The 19,194-nt window shown below is 41.2% G+C and overlaps 1 protein-coding gene across 1 annotated transcript in view; it reads left to right on the top strand.

Annotated features, from left to right (window-relative positions):
* Window positions 1-19,194, top strand: part of DLGAP1 (DLG associated protein 1) — a 971,691-nt gene that overhangs the window by 710,835 nt on the left and 241,662 nt on the right. The window contains 1 exon segment of the mRNA XM_033178240.1: window positions 16,063-16,240. Within this exon segment, the coding sequence (XP_033034131.1) occupies window positions 16,063-16,240 (178 nt within the window).

The raw sequence follows: 19,194 nt of genomic DNA, 5'->3' as shown, positions 1-19,194 counted from the left end.
TTTTGTGAGATTCCGTTTGCTATTGTTTTGTTGGGAATTCTGGGGTGTATGTTTATGAGGACTATTAGTAGGTAGTTTCCTTTCCTTGTAGTATTTATTTGTTTATTTATTTTGAGGTGGAGTCTCACTCTGTCACCCAGGCTGGAGTGCAATGGCGTGGTGTTGGCTCACTGCAATCTCTGCCTCCCGGGTTCAAGCAATTCTCCTGCCTCAAGCTTCCCAAGTAGCTGGGACCACAGGCACATGCCACCACACCAGGCTAATTTTTGTATTTGTAGTAGAGATGGGATTTCACCATTTTGGCCAGGCTGGTCTTGAACTCCTGACCTCGTGATCTGTCTGCCTCAGCCTCTCAAAGTGCTGGATTACAGACATGAGCCACCACGTCTGGCCTCCTTGCAGTATCTTTGGCTTTGATCTCAGGGTGATATTACTCTCATGGATTGAGTTTGGAAATATTTATTCTTCCTCTATTTTCTGGAAGGGTTGGTGGAATATTGATATTACCTCTTTAAGTGTTTGACATAATCCACCAGTGAAACAATCTGAGCCTGAACTATTATTTATGAAAGATTTTTGTTTAAAAATTAAATTTATTTATCCATTGGAGCTCTATTCAGATTTTTTATTTCTTCTTGAGGCAGTTTTGGTAATTTGGGGATTTTTTTTTAGAATTTTTTTCTATTTCGTCTCAGTTGCTGAATTCAGTATTCTCGTAATCTTTTTACTTTCTGATGTCAGTCATGCTTCCTCTCTTTTTTTCTAATTTTGATCATTTGTTTTTTCTCTTTTTTCTTGTTCAATCTTGGTAAAGTATTGATTTTTTAAAGAGCCTACTTTTGTTCAAAAACGACTAATTTGTTTTTCTTTTGTTTTCCATTTCATTTATTTCCACTTTACTAGCTATTATATGCTTCATTCTTCTTGCATTGGATTTAAATTGCTTTTTTTCAAGACTGTTAAAGTGAAAGTTTAGATTATTAATCTGAGATTGTTGCTTTTTTCTTACATAGATTTTTAAAGTTATTAATTTTCCTATAACTACTGTTTTAACTGAATCCCATAAGTTTTTATATGTTGGGTTTCTATCATTATTTAGTTCAAAATACTTTGTAATTTCCCTTGCAGCTTTCTGTTTGACCTATGGTTTTTTAAAGTGTGTGGTGTAATTTCTAAATCATTCTGCAGTTCCAAAATTTCCTTTTGTTACTGATTTCCAGTTTATTTCTATTATAATTACAGAACATACTCTGCCTACTTTCAATCTTCTAAAATTTATTCAGGCTTGTTTTATGACCTATTATGTGGTCTACCCTAGAGATAGTTCATGTGCGCTTGAAAACAGTGTGTATTGTGGTTGTGTTTAGTGGAGTGTTCTATAGATATCTGTTAGTTCTGTGTGGTTGATAGTGTTGTAGAGGTCTTCGGTTTCCTTGGTGATTTTCTAATTGTGTTATCCATTGCTGAGAGTCAAGTATTGAAGTGTCTAACTACTATTGTTGAAGTATTCATTTATACCTTCAATTCTGTCAGTTTGTGCTTCATGTATTTTGGGACTCTATTGTTAGGTGCATATGTTTATAATTGTAACATTTTTCCTTATATACTTAGACTTTTGTTGTTATAAGATGCCCCTTGTGTCTTTATTAACTTTGTTTTTTGTCCTAAAGTATATTTGGTCTGAAACGAGTATAGCCTCTCCAGTTCTTTTTTGGGTTTTGTTTTTGTTTTTTGTTTTTTTGTTGTTGTTGTTTTTTGTTTGCTTTTTGCATGCTATATTTTTGCAAGCCTTTTACTTTCAACCTATTTGTGTCTTTGAATTCAAAGTCTCTGACAGACTGCATAGAGTTGGATTCTGTTTTTTTTCCAGTCTGACAATCTCTGCTTTTTGATTGGAATGTTTCATCTGTTTGCATGTAATATAATTATTTCTGTGGTAGGATTTAGATTTGCCATTTTGCTATTTGTTTCTATATGTCCGTGTCTCTTTGTTGCCTCTGTTCCTCTATTATTGCTTTCTTTTGTGTTATATATATTTTTTCTAGTGAAAAAATCCTTTGGTTTTCTTTACTAAATATTTTTAAATTATTTTCATAATGGTTACTCCAGAGATTACAATATGTATCTTATCTTAATCTAGTTCAAATCCATATTGTTATAGTAGTATGATATGTACTACAATTATTTATAGCAGTTATAATTTAATACTGCATCTTTACATTTGCCTACATTTCTCTCCACTGCAAATGGTGCCATGCATGGTCTATAAATTTTCATGTGCGTATGTTTTCTTTTTTTTTTTTTTTTTTTTTTTCTGAGACGGAGTCTTGCTCTGCCGCCCAGGCTGGAGTGCAGTGGCCGGATCTCAGCTCACTGCAAGCTCCGCCTCCGGGTTTTACGCCATTCTCCTGCCTCAGCCTCCCGAGTACCTGGGACTACAGGCGCCCCCCTCGACGCCCGGCTAGTTTTTTGTCTTTTTTTTAGTAGAGACGGGGTTTCACCGTATTAGCCAGGATGGTCTCGATCTCCTGACCTCATGATCCGCCCGTCTCGGCCTCCCAAAGTGCTGGGATTACAGGCTTGAGCCACCGCGCCCGGCCGCGTATGTTTTCATAAATTTTATTTTTTTATTTTTTATATATATATTTTGGGGGGGGGCGCGGGTACAGAGTCTTGCTCTGTCACCAGGCTGGAATGTAGTGGCATGATCTTGGCTCACTGCAACCTCCGCCCCCGGGGTTCAAGCAATTCTCCTGCCTCAGCCTCCTGAGTAGCTGGGACTACAGGCACATACTGCCACGCCAGGCTAATTTTTTTATTATTAGTATTTTAGTAGAGCCGGGTTTCACCATGTTGCCCAGGCTGGTCTTGAACTCCTGAACTCAGGCAATCCACCTGCCTCAGCCTCCCAGAGTGCTAGGATTACAGATGCGAGCCATTCCCCCCCTTTTATAATATATTTGTACATATTTTATGGTCATAAGTTATAAAATAAACTAGCATCTACATATACTTTGTGCATTTGTGATATAACTAATTCTTTTTTAACTTTTAAAGTATTTTTAGGCGACGGTTTGTCGGCAGCTTTTTTCAAATTGTTGCAAATCTTCAAGAAAAAATTCCAATACATTTATTGAAAAAAAAAACAGTGCCCAAGTGGACCCATACAGTTCAAACCTGTGTTGTTCAAAGGTCTGTATTCAGTATCATAAGTAATGTAGAGATGATTTAAAGTATATGGGAGGCTGAGTACGGTGGCTCATGCCTGTAATTTCAGCACTTTGGGAGGCAGAGGCAGGCAGATTGCTTGAGCCAAGAGTTCAAGACCATCCTGGGCAACATGGTGAAACCTCATCTCTACTAAAAATACAAAAAATTAGCAGGGTATGCTGGCAGGTGCTTGTAGTCCCAGCTACTCAGGAGGCTGAGACGAGAGAATCGCCTGAGCCTGGGAAGTTAAGGCTGCAGTGAGCCGTGATCATACCACTTCACTCTAGCCTAGATGATCGGCGTGAGACCCTGTCTCAAAAATAAATAAATAAAATAGATGGGAGGATGTGCATAGGTTATTTGCAAATACTATGCCATTTATATAAGGGACTTGAGCATCTGCAGGTTTTGGTATTTGCAGGGAGTCCTGGAACCAATCCCTCACAGATCCCTAAGGACAACTGTATTTCTAAGCCTGGCTTCCTTGGGTTCACTGTGAAATCAGCGTAGTTTAGTGATCAGCCACTGACTGGTCAGAACATGTCTTCAAATACCTTAAGCCAACAAGTCTTCCACCTTTGCTAAGGGAAACTGTATGTGAAGGCGTACTTGCAAATTTCAGGCAGCTTACGAATCAGCCTTAGCATTCACTTCCTGCTCGCACAGGAGCTCAAGGTCAGCCACAGGTCAGCAATGGAGCCCATTTCCTTTCCCAGGTCTTTCCTTGGCATGCACACATCCCTGTAACATGCACAAAGTCTTCTAGATTATCAGCAATATATCAGAACTTTTCAAGCTCCCTAGGTCTTTCTTTGAAATTTTGGGTCAAGTTCTTGTGTGCCCCGAGGGAAACTGCAGCCTTAAATAGCTACAATGTTAACCATTTCAGGCTGTTGTTTTCTTTTCTTTTCTTTTCTTTTTTTTTTTTTTTTTTTGAGACGGAGTCTCGCACACTGCACTCCAGTTGCCCAGGCTGGAGTGCAGTGGTGCGATCTCAGCTCACTGCAAGCTCCGCCTCGGGTTTACGCCATTCTCCGCCTCAGCCTCCTGAGTAGCTGGGACTACAGGCACCCGCCACCTCGCCCGGCTAGTTTTTTTTTTGTATTTTTAGTAGAGACAGGGTTTCACCGTGTTAGCCAGGATGGTCTGGATCTCCTGACCTCATGATCCGCCCATCTCGGCCTCCCAAAGTGCTGGGATTACAGGCTTGAGCCACCACACCCGGCCTCAGGCTATTGTTTTCAGTAACAACCTGGGGATAGGGCTTTTCCACAGAACAGAGCTTCCAATCAGATCAAATGGTTCCAATGCCCTGGGATCCGCGCTTTCGAGGAGAGCTGTGAGACCGATAAAAATAGTAACTGTTCACTGGAGATGGTGGTTTCAACAGTGCTCCAACGGGTGTGTCCCCTCTGTGGCTACAAGGCTGCCATCTGTTCACAGCTAGTATGCCAGAGCCAGGGGGCAGGGGAATGTGCATATCCCCCAAGTTAAATCTCCAAAGACCCCATGTTTTTATCTAAAATCAGTAGTTTTTCTTGGATAAATGAGTTTGTTTGTTCTCTGCCTTTGGTTACTTAGTTCAGGAATGGTTGATTTTTTTTTTTTTTTTTTTTTTTTTTGAGACGGAGTCTCGCTCTGTCGCCCAGGCTGGAGTGCAGTGGCCGGATCTCAGCTCACTGCAAGCTCTGCCTCCCGGGTTCACGCCATTCTCCTGCCTCAGCCTCCCGAGTAGCTGGGACTACAGGCGCCGCCACCTCGCCCGGCTAGTTTTTTTTTTGTATTTTTTTAGTAGAGACGGGGTTTCACCGTGTTAGCCAGGATGGTCTCGATCTCCTGACCTCGTGATCCGCCCGTCTCGGCTCCCAAAGTGCTGGGATTACAGGCTTGAGCCACCGCGCTCGGCCAGGAATGGTTGATTTTAATAGTTTTACCAATATGTTAACCTAATTCCTCTCTGTCATTCCAGAAGTCCCACCCCCCACCCCCGATGTAAAATTTCTTGTTCATTTATCTCAAATGTTTTCCTATAAAATTTTTATGTGCTGACACAAAAACTTTTACATGATTGTTTATTACAGCATTATTCATAATAGCCAAAAAATAAAAACAAGTCAATTGCCCATCAACTGATGAATGGACAGATTGTAGTATATATTCATACAGTGCAATACTATTCAGCTATACAAAGGAATGAAGTACTGGCACATGCTACAACATGAATGAACCTTGAAAACATCATGCTAGGGATGGGTGCAGTGGCTTGCACCTACATGTAGTCCCAACTACATGGGAGCTGAGGTAGGAGGATTGTTTAAGCCCAGGAGTTGGAAGCTGCAGTGAGCTGTGGTCATGCCACTGCACTCCTAGGCAGCAGAGTGAGAACCCATCTCAAAAAAGAAAGAAAGAGACAAAGAGAGACAGAAGGGGAGAGGGGAAGAGAGAGAGAGAGGAAAGAGAGAGAGAGAAGAAAGAAAGAGAGAGAAGAAAGAGAGAGAGGGAGGGAGGGAAGGAAGGAAGGCAGGGAAGGAGGGAAGGTGGGAGGGAGGGAGGAAAGAAAATATCATGCTAAGTTAAAGAAGACAGATACCAAAGGCCACAAATTGTATGATTCCATGTATGTGAAGTGTCCGGAACAGGCAAAGGCATAGAGACAAGGGGTAGATGAGGGATTTGGGCTAGGGAAGAATGGAGAGTGAGTATAATGGGCATAAGATTGGAGGGGGGATAATGAAAATGTTCTAGAATTCGGTAGTAATTATGGTTGCATAATTCTATGAATATACTAAAAATCACTGAAAAGAGTGACTTTTATGGTACTGTATATAAATTATATCACAATAAAACTTTATGAGTCGGCCGTGGTGGCTCACACCTGTAATCTGAACCCTTTGGGAGGCTGAGGCAGGCGGATCACTTGAAGTCAGGAGTTTGAGACCAGCCTGGCCAACATGATGAAACCCTGTCTCCACTAAAAATACAAAAATTAGCTGGGTGTGGTGGCACATGCTTGTAATCCCAGCTACTTAGGAGGTTGAGGTAGGAGAATCACTTGAACCTGGGCAGCAGAGGTTGCAGTGAGTCGAGATCGCGCCACTGCACTCTGACCTGGGTGACAAAGTAAGACTCTGTCTCATTTAAAAAAAAAAAAAAAAAAGAAGGCCGGGCACAGTGGTTCACACCTGTAATCCCAGCACTTTGGGAGGCCGAGGCAGACAGATCACGAGGTCAGGAGACCAGCCTAGCCAATATAGTGAAACCACATCTCTACTAAAAATACAAAAATTATCCAGGCATGGTGGCACATGCCTGTAGTCCCAGCTACTCAGGAGGCTGAAGCAGAAGAATCACTTGAACCTAGGAGGCAGAGGTTGCAGTGAGCCAAGATTGTGCCACTGCACTCCAGTCTGGGCAACAGAGTGAGACGCCATCTCAAAAAAAAAAAAAAAAAAAAAAGTTTTACGAGGTCTTTATAAGTTAAAAAATGAAAATTTGTCGGGGCACAGGAGGATCACTTGGGACCAGGAGTTCGAGACCAGCCAGGGCAACATAACAACAACAAAAAATTTAATTAGCCAGGTGTAGTGACACACACCTGTGGTCCCAGCTACTTAGGAGACTGAAGTGGGAGGATTGCTTGAGCCCAAGAGTTCGAGGCCTCAGTGAGCTGTGATTGCACCATTGCACTCCAGCCTGGGCAGCAGAGTAAGACCCTGACTCAAAAAGAAAAAAGAAAGGAAAAGAAAAATTTTTTACAGCGAACTGTTTTAGGTCTAGAATAATGATCAACTGAGTTACCCTCTTCATTTATATATTTACTCATCCATTTCATGAGATGATTTAAAGATAGTGCCTGGCATAAAGAAAGCACTCAAGTGTTAGGGGTTATTAGTGGTAATTAAAGTAAAACATTTAAGTGCCAGTGTACCACTGTGTAACAAAAATGAATGAAATATTGATTCTGCTTCTAAGAGCTCAAAAATCTGAAGAGTACACAAACATGTAACCAAATATTAATAATTACAGCAATGGAAAAAGTGTGTAACCGAGAAATATAAAAGCCACTAGAGGGGTACAGATGGAGGACTTTAGTCTGGGAAGAACAAAGGAGGCCTTCTGAAGGGAAATGACCTAAATAGAGGTTCTAACACCCAGTGACCTGCTGAAATGAGTTGAAGAGTTTGGTGGGTGGAAAGTGGAGAAAGGAGAGCATTCCAAGCCTTAGAAACAGCGTGTGCAAAGATGAAGCTTGCGAGGGCGTGCATGATCATGTGGGGAAACAGCCAACAAGGAGACTGGAAAGCAGGTAAAGAGTTTAGAGTTTCTCCTGTGGTTAACAGGATTCACCCAAGGAGCCTACGGAAGAGAGTGTCGAAGTAACTAGCAGGACAAGAGCGATGCATTCAAGGGTACAGGACTTGTGATAGGAGCATGGTTAGGAGAATCAAGGTGAAGCCTGAACTGAGAAGGCAGTGGAGCAAGAAGTACTGAAAGAGAGAGAGGCAAGAACTGAATATGGAACTACCATTCGACCCAGCAATCCCACTACCAGGTAGATATCCAAAGGAAAATAAATCCTTCTACCAAAAGGACACATGCATGTGTATGTTTATTACAGCACTGTTCACAATAGCAAAGACATGGAATCAACCTAGATGCCCATCAGCAGTGGATTGGATAAAGAAATACGGTGCATACACACCCTGGAATACTACACAGCCATAACGAGCAATGAGATCATGTCCTTCACAGCAACATGGGTGCGGCTGGAAGCCAGTATCTCAAGCAAATTAACGCAGGAACCAAAAACCCAATGTCACATGTTCTCACTTATAAATGGGAGCTAAACAGTGGGGACACACAGACATAAAGATGGCAACAACAGACTCTGGGGACTACTAGAGAGGGGATGGAGGGAGAGGGACAAGGGTCAAAAGACTAACTATTGGGTACTTTGCTTACTACCTGGGTGATAAGATCAATCATACCCCAAAACCTTAGTATCACACACAATATACTCATGTAGTAAACCTGCACATGTAATCCAAAAAGTTGGAAATAAGGAAAGAGAGAAAAGAAACCAAATTTAAATGTATATAGGAAGTAGAAACAAGAAAATATGATGATCGACTGGATATAGACAGTTAACAAAAACAGACAGGATAAATTTCTGGATTTCTAGGTTGGTTGGGTATTCATCTCAGTGTGGATTAAAAAAAATAAGAAAATTTGAGGAGAAAGGTATGTGTTCATTTGGGGTTCATGACAATTTTTTGGTACTTGTGGAACATCTGGATAGAAATGTACAGTAGTTACTTAAAACTTCAGTTTTGAAGTTTAGGAGATCTCTAGACTACAGATAGATTTGGGAGTGGCTAGCATAAAGTTGGTAATAGAAGCCTTTGAGGAGATGAGATTGTCCATAAACAGAATGTACAATAAAAACAGAATAGAAACAATTATAAAGTATTAGGGAATAAAAGCATGTAAGGGCAAGTTAGAGGAAGGGGAACCCAAATGAGAATCCAGGCTGGATTCCCCAAGAAATAGAAGATGTTGACCAGGCGCAGTGCCTCACCCCTATAATCCCAGCACTTTGGGAGGCCCAGGCAGGCAGATCACTTGAGGTCATGAGTTCAAGACCAGCCTGACCAAAATGGTGAAACCCCTCTCTACTAAAAATACAAAAAAAATTAGCTGGGTGTGGTGGCACCCGCCTGTAATCCCAGCTACTTGGGAGGCTGAGGCAGGAGAATCACTTTAACCCAGGAAGCAGAGGTTGCAGTGAGCTGAGATTGCACCACTGCACTCCAGCCTGGGCAACAGAGTGAGACTCTGTCAAAAAAAAAAAAAAAAAAAAAAGAAGGAGGGGGAGGAGGAGGAGGAGGAGAAGACAGAATAGGAATGTGGAAGTTAACAGGCCAAGCTTCCATTGGAATTACCTTCAACACGATGTGATCTCTCAAAGTCATAGTTTCTTTATCTATAAGGTACTATTAATGGTAGCCAGGCATCGGATAAATGGTAACAAATGTCAGGTATTATTATAAAGTAGAAATAACTCAAGAGGCAACTACAAAAGTAAACAACTTTAATGAAAGTTACACTTCTATACGGATTATAAAGCCATTGTAGGTAAGGTTACTGAAAAGAAAGGCTTCGTTTTACCAAAGCAGATTGACTAGTAAAATGCCCTGTGCTTGATTCCCTTAAACTAGTTAAACAGAGAACTGTCACCTACTAAGTACCATTCTCCACACCAAAGCCCAAGGGATCAAAGCCTCTCGGTTCAAGCCATTAATGTTTATGAGTATGATTTGATATAAGTGTCATGACCAAGGCCAAATACTTTCATTTTTGAAATACAGTAAAATTAGATTAACCTCCTGAGGCCATAAAATGTGTCCTCTGGGTCCCATGGAAGAGCCTTATATTCCAATACTTTTGTAAGTCAGAGAGAAGACGACGTGAAAATGAACAAAACTGCCGGGCGTGGTGGCTCAAGCCTGTAATCCCAGCACTTTGGGAGGCCGAGACGGGTGGATCGCGAGGTCAGGAGATCGAGACCATCCTGGCTAACACGGTGAAACCCCGTCTCTACTAAAAAATACAAAAAACTAGCCAGGCGAGTTGGCGGGCGCCTGTAGTCCCAGCTCCTCGGGAGGCTGAGGCAGGAGAATAGCGTAAACCCGGGAGGCGGAGCTTGCAGTGAGCTGAGATCGCACCACTGCACTCCAGCCTGGGCGACAGAACGAGACTCCATCTCAAAAAAAAAAAAGAAAGAAAATGAACAAAACTTAGGGTGCAGATGGCTCCAGAAGATGGTCCATCACCTCCAAAGGTTCTCCCATTGGACTCAATAACCTGGAAGCATATCCTTCTTTGAGGGAAAAAAACATCCCAACCATCTGAAGTTATTTTCAGTAATATGTACAAAGTTAGTCATTTTGTCTTTTGAGACATTGGTTTAAAGCTTTGTGGTCTGACGATTACAGCACATGCTCTTCTTTGCAGTGGCAGCCTTCCAAATACAAAGGGTCAAGCTTGTTTGTGTGGTTGGCTCACTGTCACCTAAGAACTTCCCATCATTGCTTGTACTTTAAAGACATGATAATGAATGGGACCTACCAACCCAACAAAATCAAGATCTCACTTTAGTTCTGATAAGGTAGGAAAAGTTAACTTAGCATAAGTAATTTAGGCAGAAGAGTGGGAAAAGAAGAGTGTCATTTCATTAGACCAACGTTGAAAATAATTCATCTAACATGAGAGAGAGAATGTTTCTGAATATGCACACTCTCTTTCTTCAGAGCAGATCAACTTTCTTTTGAGGTGAAGATAAAGTCATCAATGTACTATTTTCGTGTTTCTTTAATGAGTGTTTCTGCATCCGGAGCACATGGGCATACAGTAACCTTTATATTGATAGCAGAAGGCTCTGTTCTGTAAGTGGACAAGATAAAATAGTTCCTTTCCTTATATGTTGTGTGTTATTAATATATGCATTGTTTTATGAAGAATGACTCACCAAAGAAGAACTATTCAATTCCTTCTGAATGATGTTTCACTTTGAAATTTGGGAGTTATGCCTTATTTCATAACAAGTGGCCAGAGTGAACGATTGTTGCAATGATGCCTCGTTTCCCCATCTCAGCCAGCAGGCAGTCGTTTTTCACAACGCCGGACTTTCACTTCTTCTTTGAATATACACCATTTATGAAACAGCCACTCCTGTCACTGCCCTGATAACATTTGGAATAGCATCATCATTTATGTTGGCAATATCATTGCTCTGGGTCAGGTTGCAAAACAGCCAGAGAAACACATTTGTCATCTAACACGCAAGTTCTAAGGAGAAGTGAACTTTAGGTTATAAATGCTTCCAGCTATGGCTCTCTTTTTCTTAAAAAAAAAAAAAAGATCGGCCGGGCGCGGTGGCTCAAGCCTGTAATCCCAGCACTTGGGAGGCCGAGACGGGCGAATCACGAGGTCAGGAGATCAAGACCATCCTGGCTAATACGGTGAAACCCCGTCTCTACTAAAAAATACAAAAAACTAGCCGGGCGACGAGGCGGGCGCCTGTAGTCCCAGCTACTCGGGAGGCTGAGACAGGAGAATGGCGTGAACCCGGGAGGCGGAGCTTGCAGTGAGCTGAGAGCTGGCCACTGCACTCCAGCCTGGGCGGCAGAGCCAGACTCCATCTCAAAAAAAAAAAAAAAAAAGATCTTAAAAGGAAAATGAATTTTTCAGTTTGTTGGTTGAAATTTTTGGCATTGGTGTTACAAAGCGATGCAGTCAGAATCACCATAATAGCACATAACACATGGAAAATACTACCTTGACCTGGCAAAGCTATTTTCATGTTTGACCACTACTTGAAGGATCCAAAGGGCACATTTCTAGAACAATTTTTTTCTTTTACCTTTTTTATATTAAAATATAGAGACAGGGCCTCACTGTGTTGCCCAGGCTGATCTGGGCTCAAGTGATCCTTCCACCTAGGCCTCCCAAAGTGCTAGGATTACAGGTGTGAGCCACACCGCACCTGGCCTAGTTTATCGTTTGTAACAGTAAAATGCAATAAGAGATTTACTGTTGATGTTATATTCTAGATCTGTCTTAATTTGATTTCTCCCTCAGTGCAGCTGCAAAAAGTGGTTGCTTATCACATTCTCAGGGTTTAGTATTATTAAGAATAGTTTTGGGCTGTTATAGATAAGTAATTCCATACAAGCTTTGAGAATAAATGCAATCGTATACATTGCTACTAAGAGGATACTTAGAATATAGGGAATACCTTTACAATTTGAGGACATCGAGATGGATGTACATGAATGTAATGTGTAAATGTATGTTTTTTAAAATCCACATTTCTCTAATTACTAGTGAGATCGAGCATTTTGTCATATACTTGGTGATATATAAAGTTACTTTCCTGTGAATTTGTATGTTTATTTTCTTATGATTCCCTCTTTATAGGCTTTGACCATTTTTCATTGTGTTGATTGCATATTTTTTATTCATCTTACTAATTTAAATATTATGCATGTGAACCCTTTTTGCTGCTTAGTGTTGCAAATATGTTCTCATACTCAATGACTATTTTTCTTAACATTGTTGACCGGATCTTTGGCTGAACAAAAGTTTTAAATTTTTATGTACTTCCATTCATTAACCTTTCTCTTTATGGCGTCTAAGTTTACTATGATGCTTCTAAAGTCTTTCTCTACCATATTGCTTTGCATTTCTTTAGGCCTTCCTTGTTGCCTTCCATAAGGCTTTATAGGTTTTTTTAATTCATAAAACATTGATAAATTTCTCTTTAAATTGTTTAAGTATAGAAATTGAGATTATAAAATATAATCTATATTATATTGGAGAACTTTATGTTTTTAAAATATTATTTTTAATCTATATGCTTAGTAGAAATTCATTTTTCCCCAAGTGGATGCAAAAAGGGTCTAACTCCATTATTAAATACTTGATCCTTTCCTTGCCTATTCCAACTGCCACGTTTGCAATATATTATGTTCAAATACATACTTAGTCCTGTTTCTGGAGTCCTTATTTTATTCTACCGATTTCCTTTACAAACACGACCCTTTTTCATCATTGCAGCTATAAAGTATAGCTGAGGCCAGGTGTGGTGGCAAACGCCTGTAATCCCAGCACTTCGGGAGGCCGAGGTGGGCAGATCACTTGAGGTCAGGAGTTCAAGACCAGCCTGGCCAACATGGTGAAACCCCTTCTCTACAAAAATACAAAAATTAGCTGGGCTTGGTGGCATGTGCCTGTAATCCCAGCTGCTCTGGAGGCAGAGGCAGGAGAATCACCTGAACCCAGGAGGCAGAGACTGCAGTGAGCCGAGATCACACCAGTGCACTCCAGCTTGGGCAATAAAGTGAGACTACATCTCAAAAAATAAATAAAAATAAAATATAAAATATAGCTTAGATCTGATAAAGGGCATTCCTCCCCTTGTTTTTTATTTATTTTTATTTTCTGGCTCTTCTTAGAACCTTTAGACCTCCTTACTCATCATCCGCATTTAATTTTCATGTGGATTCTCAAATCTGTCTCTTCCTTTCTACTACCACTAATACTTAACTGAGCCCTTTTCCCTTGTTTAGATTATAGCAAAATTGCAACCACCTCGACTGGCTTTCTTTCTCTAGTGTTGCCCAGTTTAGTCTACCCTCTAAACTCCCTTTGTAAGAAAATCTGATTATTTTGAGGACTCATGTAATTTTTTACAACAGCTTTGTTGAAAGATAATACACATACCATATAATTCACCCTTTTCAAGTGTACAGTTTAATGATTTTGGTATATTCACAGAGTTGTGCAATCAGCACTATGACTAATTTTAGAACCTTTTTATCACTGCAAAGAGAAACTCCATATTCTTTAGGTATCACTTCCTAATGCCACCATCTTCCTGTGCTTTCCCCACCCAGCTCTAGTCAACCACTCATCTACCTTCTGTCTTTAGCAATTTGCCTATTCTGGACATTCCATGTAAGTGGAATCATGTAATATGTGATCTTTTGTAATATGTGGCTTCTTTCACTAAGCATGATGCTCTCAAAGATCTATATTGTAGCATGTATCAATACTTCATTCCTTTTTTTAGCCAAATAGTTCTTTTGCCACTTTTCATGTATTCAGCATTAGATAGACATTTGGGTTGCTTCCACCTTTTGTTTGTTATGAATAATGCTGCTCTGAACCTCATATAAACTTTAAAATGAGTTTGTTACATTTGAGTAAAATTTCTATGGAGATTTATGGGGCAGTGGCTTATGCCTGTAATCCCAACACTTTGGGAGGCCAAGGTGGGCAGATCACTTGAGGTCAGGAGTTTGAGACCAGACAGGCCAACATGGTGAAACCCATCTTTAATAAAATACAAAAATTAGCCAGCCGTGGTGGTGTGCGCGTGTCATCCCAGCTACTCAGGAGGCTGAGGCAGGAGAATCGCTTGAACCCAGGAGGTGGAGATTGCAGTGAGCTGAGATCACACCACTGCACTCCAGCCTGGGCGACAGAGTGAGACTCCATCTCAAAAATAGAAAACAGGTAAAATTTATATGGAGATTTTGTTGCGATTACCTTAAATTTATAGATAAATTTAGGGAAAATTTAAGTTTTTTTACAGGAAAGTTGTTGTGGAGGTTTTTCACATTAATTTAGCACTTATTTATTGCCTTCCATAAATTTAACATTTTCTTCATAAAATTCTGATGCGTTTCTTTTTTGTAATTTCTGTGTATTTTATGTTTTGCAATTTTAAAGGGAATTTTTTCGTTAAAATTTTATTTGATGTTACATGGAAAAGCTGTTAATTTATGTATTGTTACGTTATATCTAGCTACCTTGAGGATTTCCCTTAAAGCTCTTATGGTTTTTCAGTTGATTTTCTCTTAATTTACAGATAATTGATTGCATAATCTATAAATACTCAAAACTTATCTCTTTAAAATATTTATATTACTTATTTTTAAAATTTTTCTAATTTCACCGGCTAGGATGATAAATAATAGCAGCTATGGAGGCATATATCTTTTTCCCTATCAACTTTAATTTATTTAATTAGGAACAATGTTATAGCCAAAATTAAAGAAATCTAATAAAGAAAGAAAAATCACACAAAACTATGTGAAAACAAACTTTAAAAATAACTAACATTGGCCGGGCACAGTGGCGCATACCTTTAATCCCAACACTTTGGGAGGCCGAGGCAGGCACGTTACTTGAGGCCAGGAGTTCAAGACCAACCTGGCCAATACAGAAAAACCCCATCTCTACAAAAAGTACAAAAATTAGCTGGGCGTGGTGGCGTGTGCCTGTTGTTTCAGCTATTCAGGGGCTGAGGCACGAGAATTGCTTGAACCCAGGAGGCAGAGGCTGCAGTGAGCCAAGATCGCACCACCACTGCACTCCAGCCTATACGACAGAGTGAGACTCTGTCTCCAAAAATAAAATAAAATAACGAACATTAAATTGATTATATATGAATAGAAAGACTGAGGAAGAATATACCCCAAACTGCTATGGGTAGTTCTTTTAAGGGTATGTAATTCTACATATAGGAACAAGGAGAGACAGGGGGACCCACCTTCCACTTTGTGCACATCTGTATGGCTTGGCTATTTGCAATTAGCATTTTCTACTTTTATAAGTTTACAATGCATCCTAGAATAAATCCAAAGAGTACAAAGTGTGTAGTGACTTGTGTTTACATATAAAGATTGAGAGATATGCCTTTTTAATGACTAAGGTGTAAGTTCTGTTCACGAAGTTCAATTGCAACTCTATGAGAGAGTTAAAGATTGGATAGAAGGAAGGGAGGGAGGGAGGGAGGGAGGAAGGAAGGAAGGAAGGAAGGAAGGAAGGAAGGAAGGAAAAGGAAGGGAAGGAAGGAAAGATAAAAATATAAATATAGATGTATACCCACTTACTGTTACTAAACAGTCCAAAAACAAAAAGATGACCACAGGAGAGAAATAGGTACAAAGAAAAGCTTTACAAATTATACAAGTCAGAATTCCAGGGCAGGACGATTGCTGCTTATTATCTGCGTCCTAGGGTGGCTAGGAAAATGTGAATGAGGCACTTAGTTCATGGTTGAAGAGAATGTTAATTGCTCTCTAATGTCATCAGATGTTGATGATTTCCTGTCAAAAGTTCTTCCTTCTGAGACACTGTGGGGGAGTTTAGCAATCATAGCAGGGCATCTACGTCATTTGTCCCAGTACTTAGGGTGCCACATAAATGACAGTAGTGCCGTATCTTATTGTTTCCTACATTTTGGAATGTGACTAATGTACCTTTTCCATTGTTCCCTTCCAGAATCTCCAATGAACACTCACCCAAACTCCAGATCCGGAGTCATAGCTACCTGAGGGCAGTGAGTGAAGTCTCCATCAACCGGAGCCTGGACAGCCTCGACCCTGCAGGCTTGCTCACATCACCAAAGTTCCGCTCCAGGAATGAGAGCTACATGCGAGCCATGAGCACCATCAGCCAGGTGAGGGCCGTCAGGGCAGCGGTGGTCAGGAGCCATTAGCGGCAGGAAGGTTAGCGAGAACTGAGAGGGCGTGAGTTAGGGAGGCAGTCGCTCACCCAGAAGACCACTGGGTCCTCAGACAGGAGGCCCAGTCAAGTGGTGCAAAGAGCATGCCATGTGTTCAGCCACAGTAAGCCCCTGGAATCAGTGGTCTGCCAGGAGGTGGGGCCCTCTGTAGGTGGGTAAAGCACAATGAAGAGGGTCCTTGGAAATTCACTTGAGGTCAGGAGTTCAAGATCAGCCTGGCCAACATGGTGAAACCCTGTATCTACTAAAAATACAAAAGTAAGCCCGACATGCTGGCACACACCTGTGATCCCAGCTACTCTGGAGGCTGAGGCAAGAGAATCACATGAAACCGGGAGGCGAAGGTTGCAGTGAACCGAGATCATGTCACTGCACTCCAGCCTGGGTGACTTAGCAAGACTCTTTCTCAATTAAAAAAAGAAAAAAAAAAAAGAAAACTTTGGCTTTTAAGCAAGCAAGAGAGATGAATCTTACTTTGATGTAGGATAATTAATCTGGCCAACAAAACATAGGAAAGATTGGAGAAAATGAGAAGCTAGAAGCCAAGAGGCTAGTTTGGAAGACACTGTGATCATCAAGGGGAGAATTAATGTTACTGATGGTGGTGGTGACCATAGTGGTGATGTTGGTGTGTTGGTGATAATGATGGCAGTGATGGTGATGATAGTGATGCTGATGGTGATGATGGTGATGGTGTTGGTAGTGATGGTGGTGGCAATGATGGTGATGGCAGTGGTAGTGGTAGTGATAGTAATGGTGATGGTGGTGGTGATGGTCATGGCAGTGATGATGGTGATGGTGGTGACAGTGATGGTAACAGTACTGGCAGTAGTGATTGTGGTGGTGGTGATGTGATGGTGATGGTGGTGGTGGTGGTGATGTGGTGGTGGTGGTGAAGGTGGTGGTAGTGATGATCATAATGGTGGTGGTGGTGATGGTAACAGGGGTGGCAGTGGCAGTTGTGATAGTGATGGTGGTGGTGGTGATGGTGATGGTGGTAACAGTGATAGTGATGGTGATGGTGGTGATGATGGTGATGGTGTTGGTAATGATGATGGTGGTAATGATGGTGATGACAGTGGTAGTGGTAGTGATAGTAATGGTGATGGTGGTAGTGATGGTCGTGGCAGTGATGATGGTGATGGTGGTGACAGTGAGCGTAACAGTAATGGCAGTGGTGGTTGTGATGGTGGTGATGGTGCTGGTGGTGATGTGATGGTGGTGGTGGTGCTGCTGGTGGTGGTGGTGATGATCATGATGTGATGGTAACAGTGGTGGCAGTGGTGGTTGTGATGGTGGTAGTGGCAGTGATGTGATGGTGGTGGTGATGGTGTTGGTGGTGGTGGTGACAGTGGTGGTTGTGATGGTCGTGATGGTGATGGTGGTGATTATGGTAATAGTGACGGTGACAGTGGTGGCGGTGGTGGTCATGATGGTGGTTGTGGTGGTTGTGGTGATAATCATGGTGACGGTGGTGGTGGTGGTCGTGATGGTGATGGTGGTGATTATGGTAATAGTGATGGTGACAGTGGTGGCGGTGGTGGTCATGGTGATTGTGATAATCATGCTGACAGTGGTGGTGGTGGTGGTCATGATGGTGGTTGTGGTGATTGTGGTGATAGTAATGTGACAGTGGTAGCAGTGGTGGTCGTGATGGTGGTGGCTGTGATTGTGTTGATAGTGATGGTGACAGTGGTGACACTGGTGGTCATAATGGCGGTTGTGATTCTGGTGAGAGTCATGGTGACATTGGTGGCAATGGTAGTTGTGATGGTGATGATTGTGATTATAGTGATGGTGACAGTGGTGGTTGTGATGGTGGTGGTGGTAACAGTAGTGGTGGTGATGGTGGTAGCAGTGATAGTGGTGATGGTGATGCTATGTAATGGTGCCGGTATAGATGAAATAAGGTATTGAGAAAAAATTATGAAATGGTAGGCTGATCACTGAAACATCTATCAAAATAAGACCCTGAAATAGGAACACTGCTCTCACTCTGTCTCTGTCAACAAAATTAAGCTCCCTGCTCTAAATGGAGTCCTGAAGAAAGAAGTCAGGAGCTGCAGGGTAGGCTCCAAGGACAGAGTAGGGAGAGAGCCAGGGAAAGCTGGCATGTGGGATTTCAGTGCTGACCCATCGTGTGTTTCCCTGCTTTACAGAAGTCTCCAAGGACATGCAAACCTATTTGTGCTAGTTAATGCTTATCCAATGATATACATTATCCCAATTCTCAGGGAAATAGCTGGAGCCTCATTTTGGTGCACTTTGGACTTACTTTGTTTTTATTTTTTTCACAATAAATAATATAACATTTAAAACTTCTTGGAGCATATATTTATTCCGCATGGCCTAAAGGTCACAAAGTCATTGAGAATTATAAAATAGTCTACAAACCTAGGGGTCATACATGCAGAATACATCAGCGGATTTAAAATATTCTGTTGGAAAAATATTTATATACATTCATGGCTTTTATAACTTTATGGAGAACATTTAATTTCCCCCATCTACACACTACCCTTGCAGCTCACTGTTTTTAGTCCCTGGCTGCACATTTGACCTTTAGGACAACATCATTTTCCAGTGATAGCTTAGTAAGATATCAACAAATCATTGCACAGACACATGGGAGAAGTAATGCTGTCAGGTCAAGCACTGCAATCCCATGATGTAGCCATTTGGCCTTAAGTAAAATACAGAAAGAATGGCCAGCCGAAATTGATTCCTAATGATATATCATTTTTCTAGTTCCATATTCAATTTTCAAGTAACACAGTATCTTTAAGGATAATTTCAAACGCCCTGTTGTAGTTGCAACATTGTCATTATTCAAAGGAGAGTAGTTTCCTCTTCAAAGCAATGCTACTATATATACCCTAGACTTTTCA

This window comes from Trachypithecus francoisi, unplaced genomic scaffold, assembly GCF_009764315.1.
Source record: "Trachypithecus francoisi isolate TF-2019V2 unplaced genomic scaffold, Tfra_2.0 Lachesis_group19, whole genome shotgun sequence".
Classification (NCBI taxonomy): Eukaryota; Metazoa; Chordata; class Mammalia; order Primates; family Cercopithecidae; genus Trachypithecus; species Trachypithecus francoisi.
Note: the sequence above shows the minus strand (reverse complement) of the source record. Positions and strands in the feature narration are given on the sequence as shown.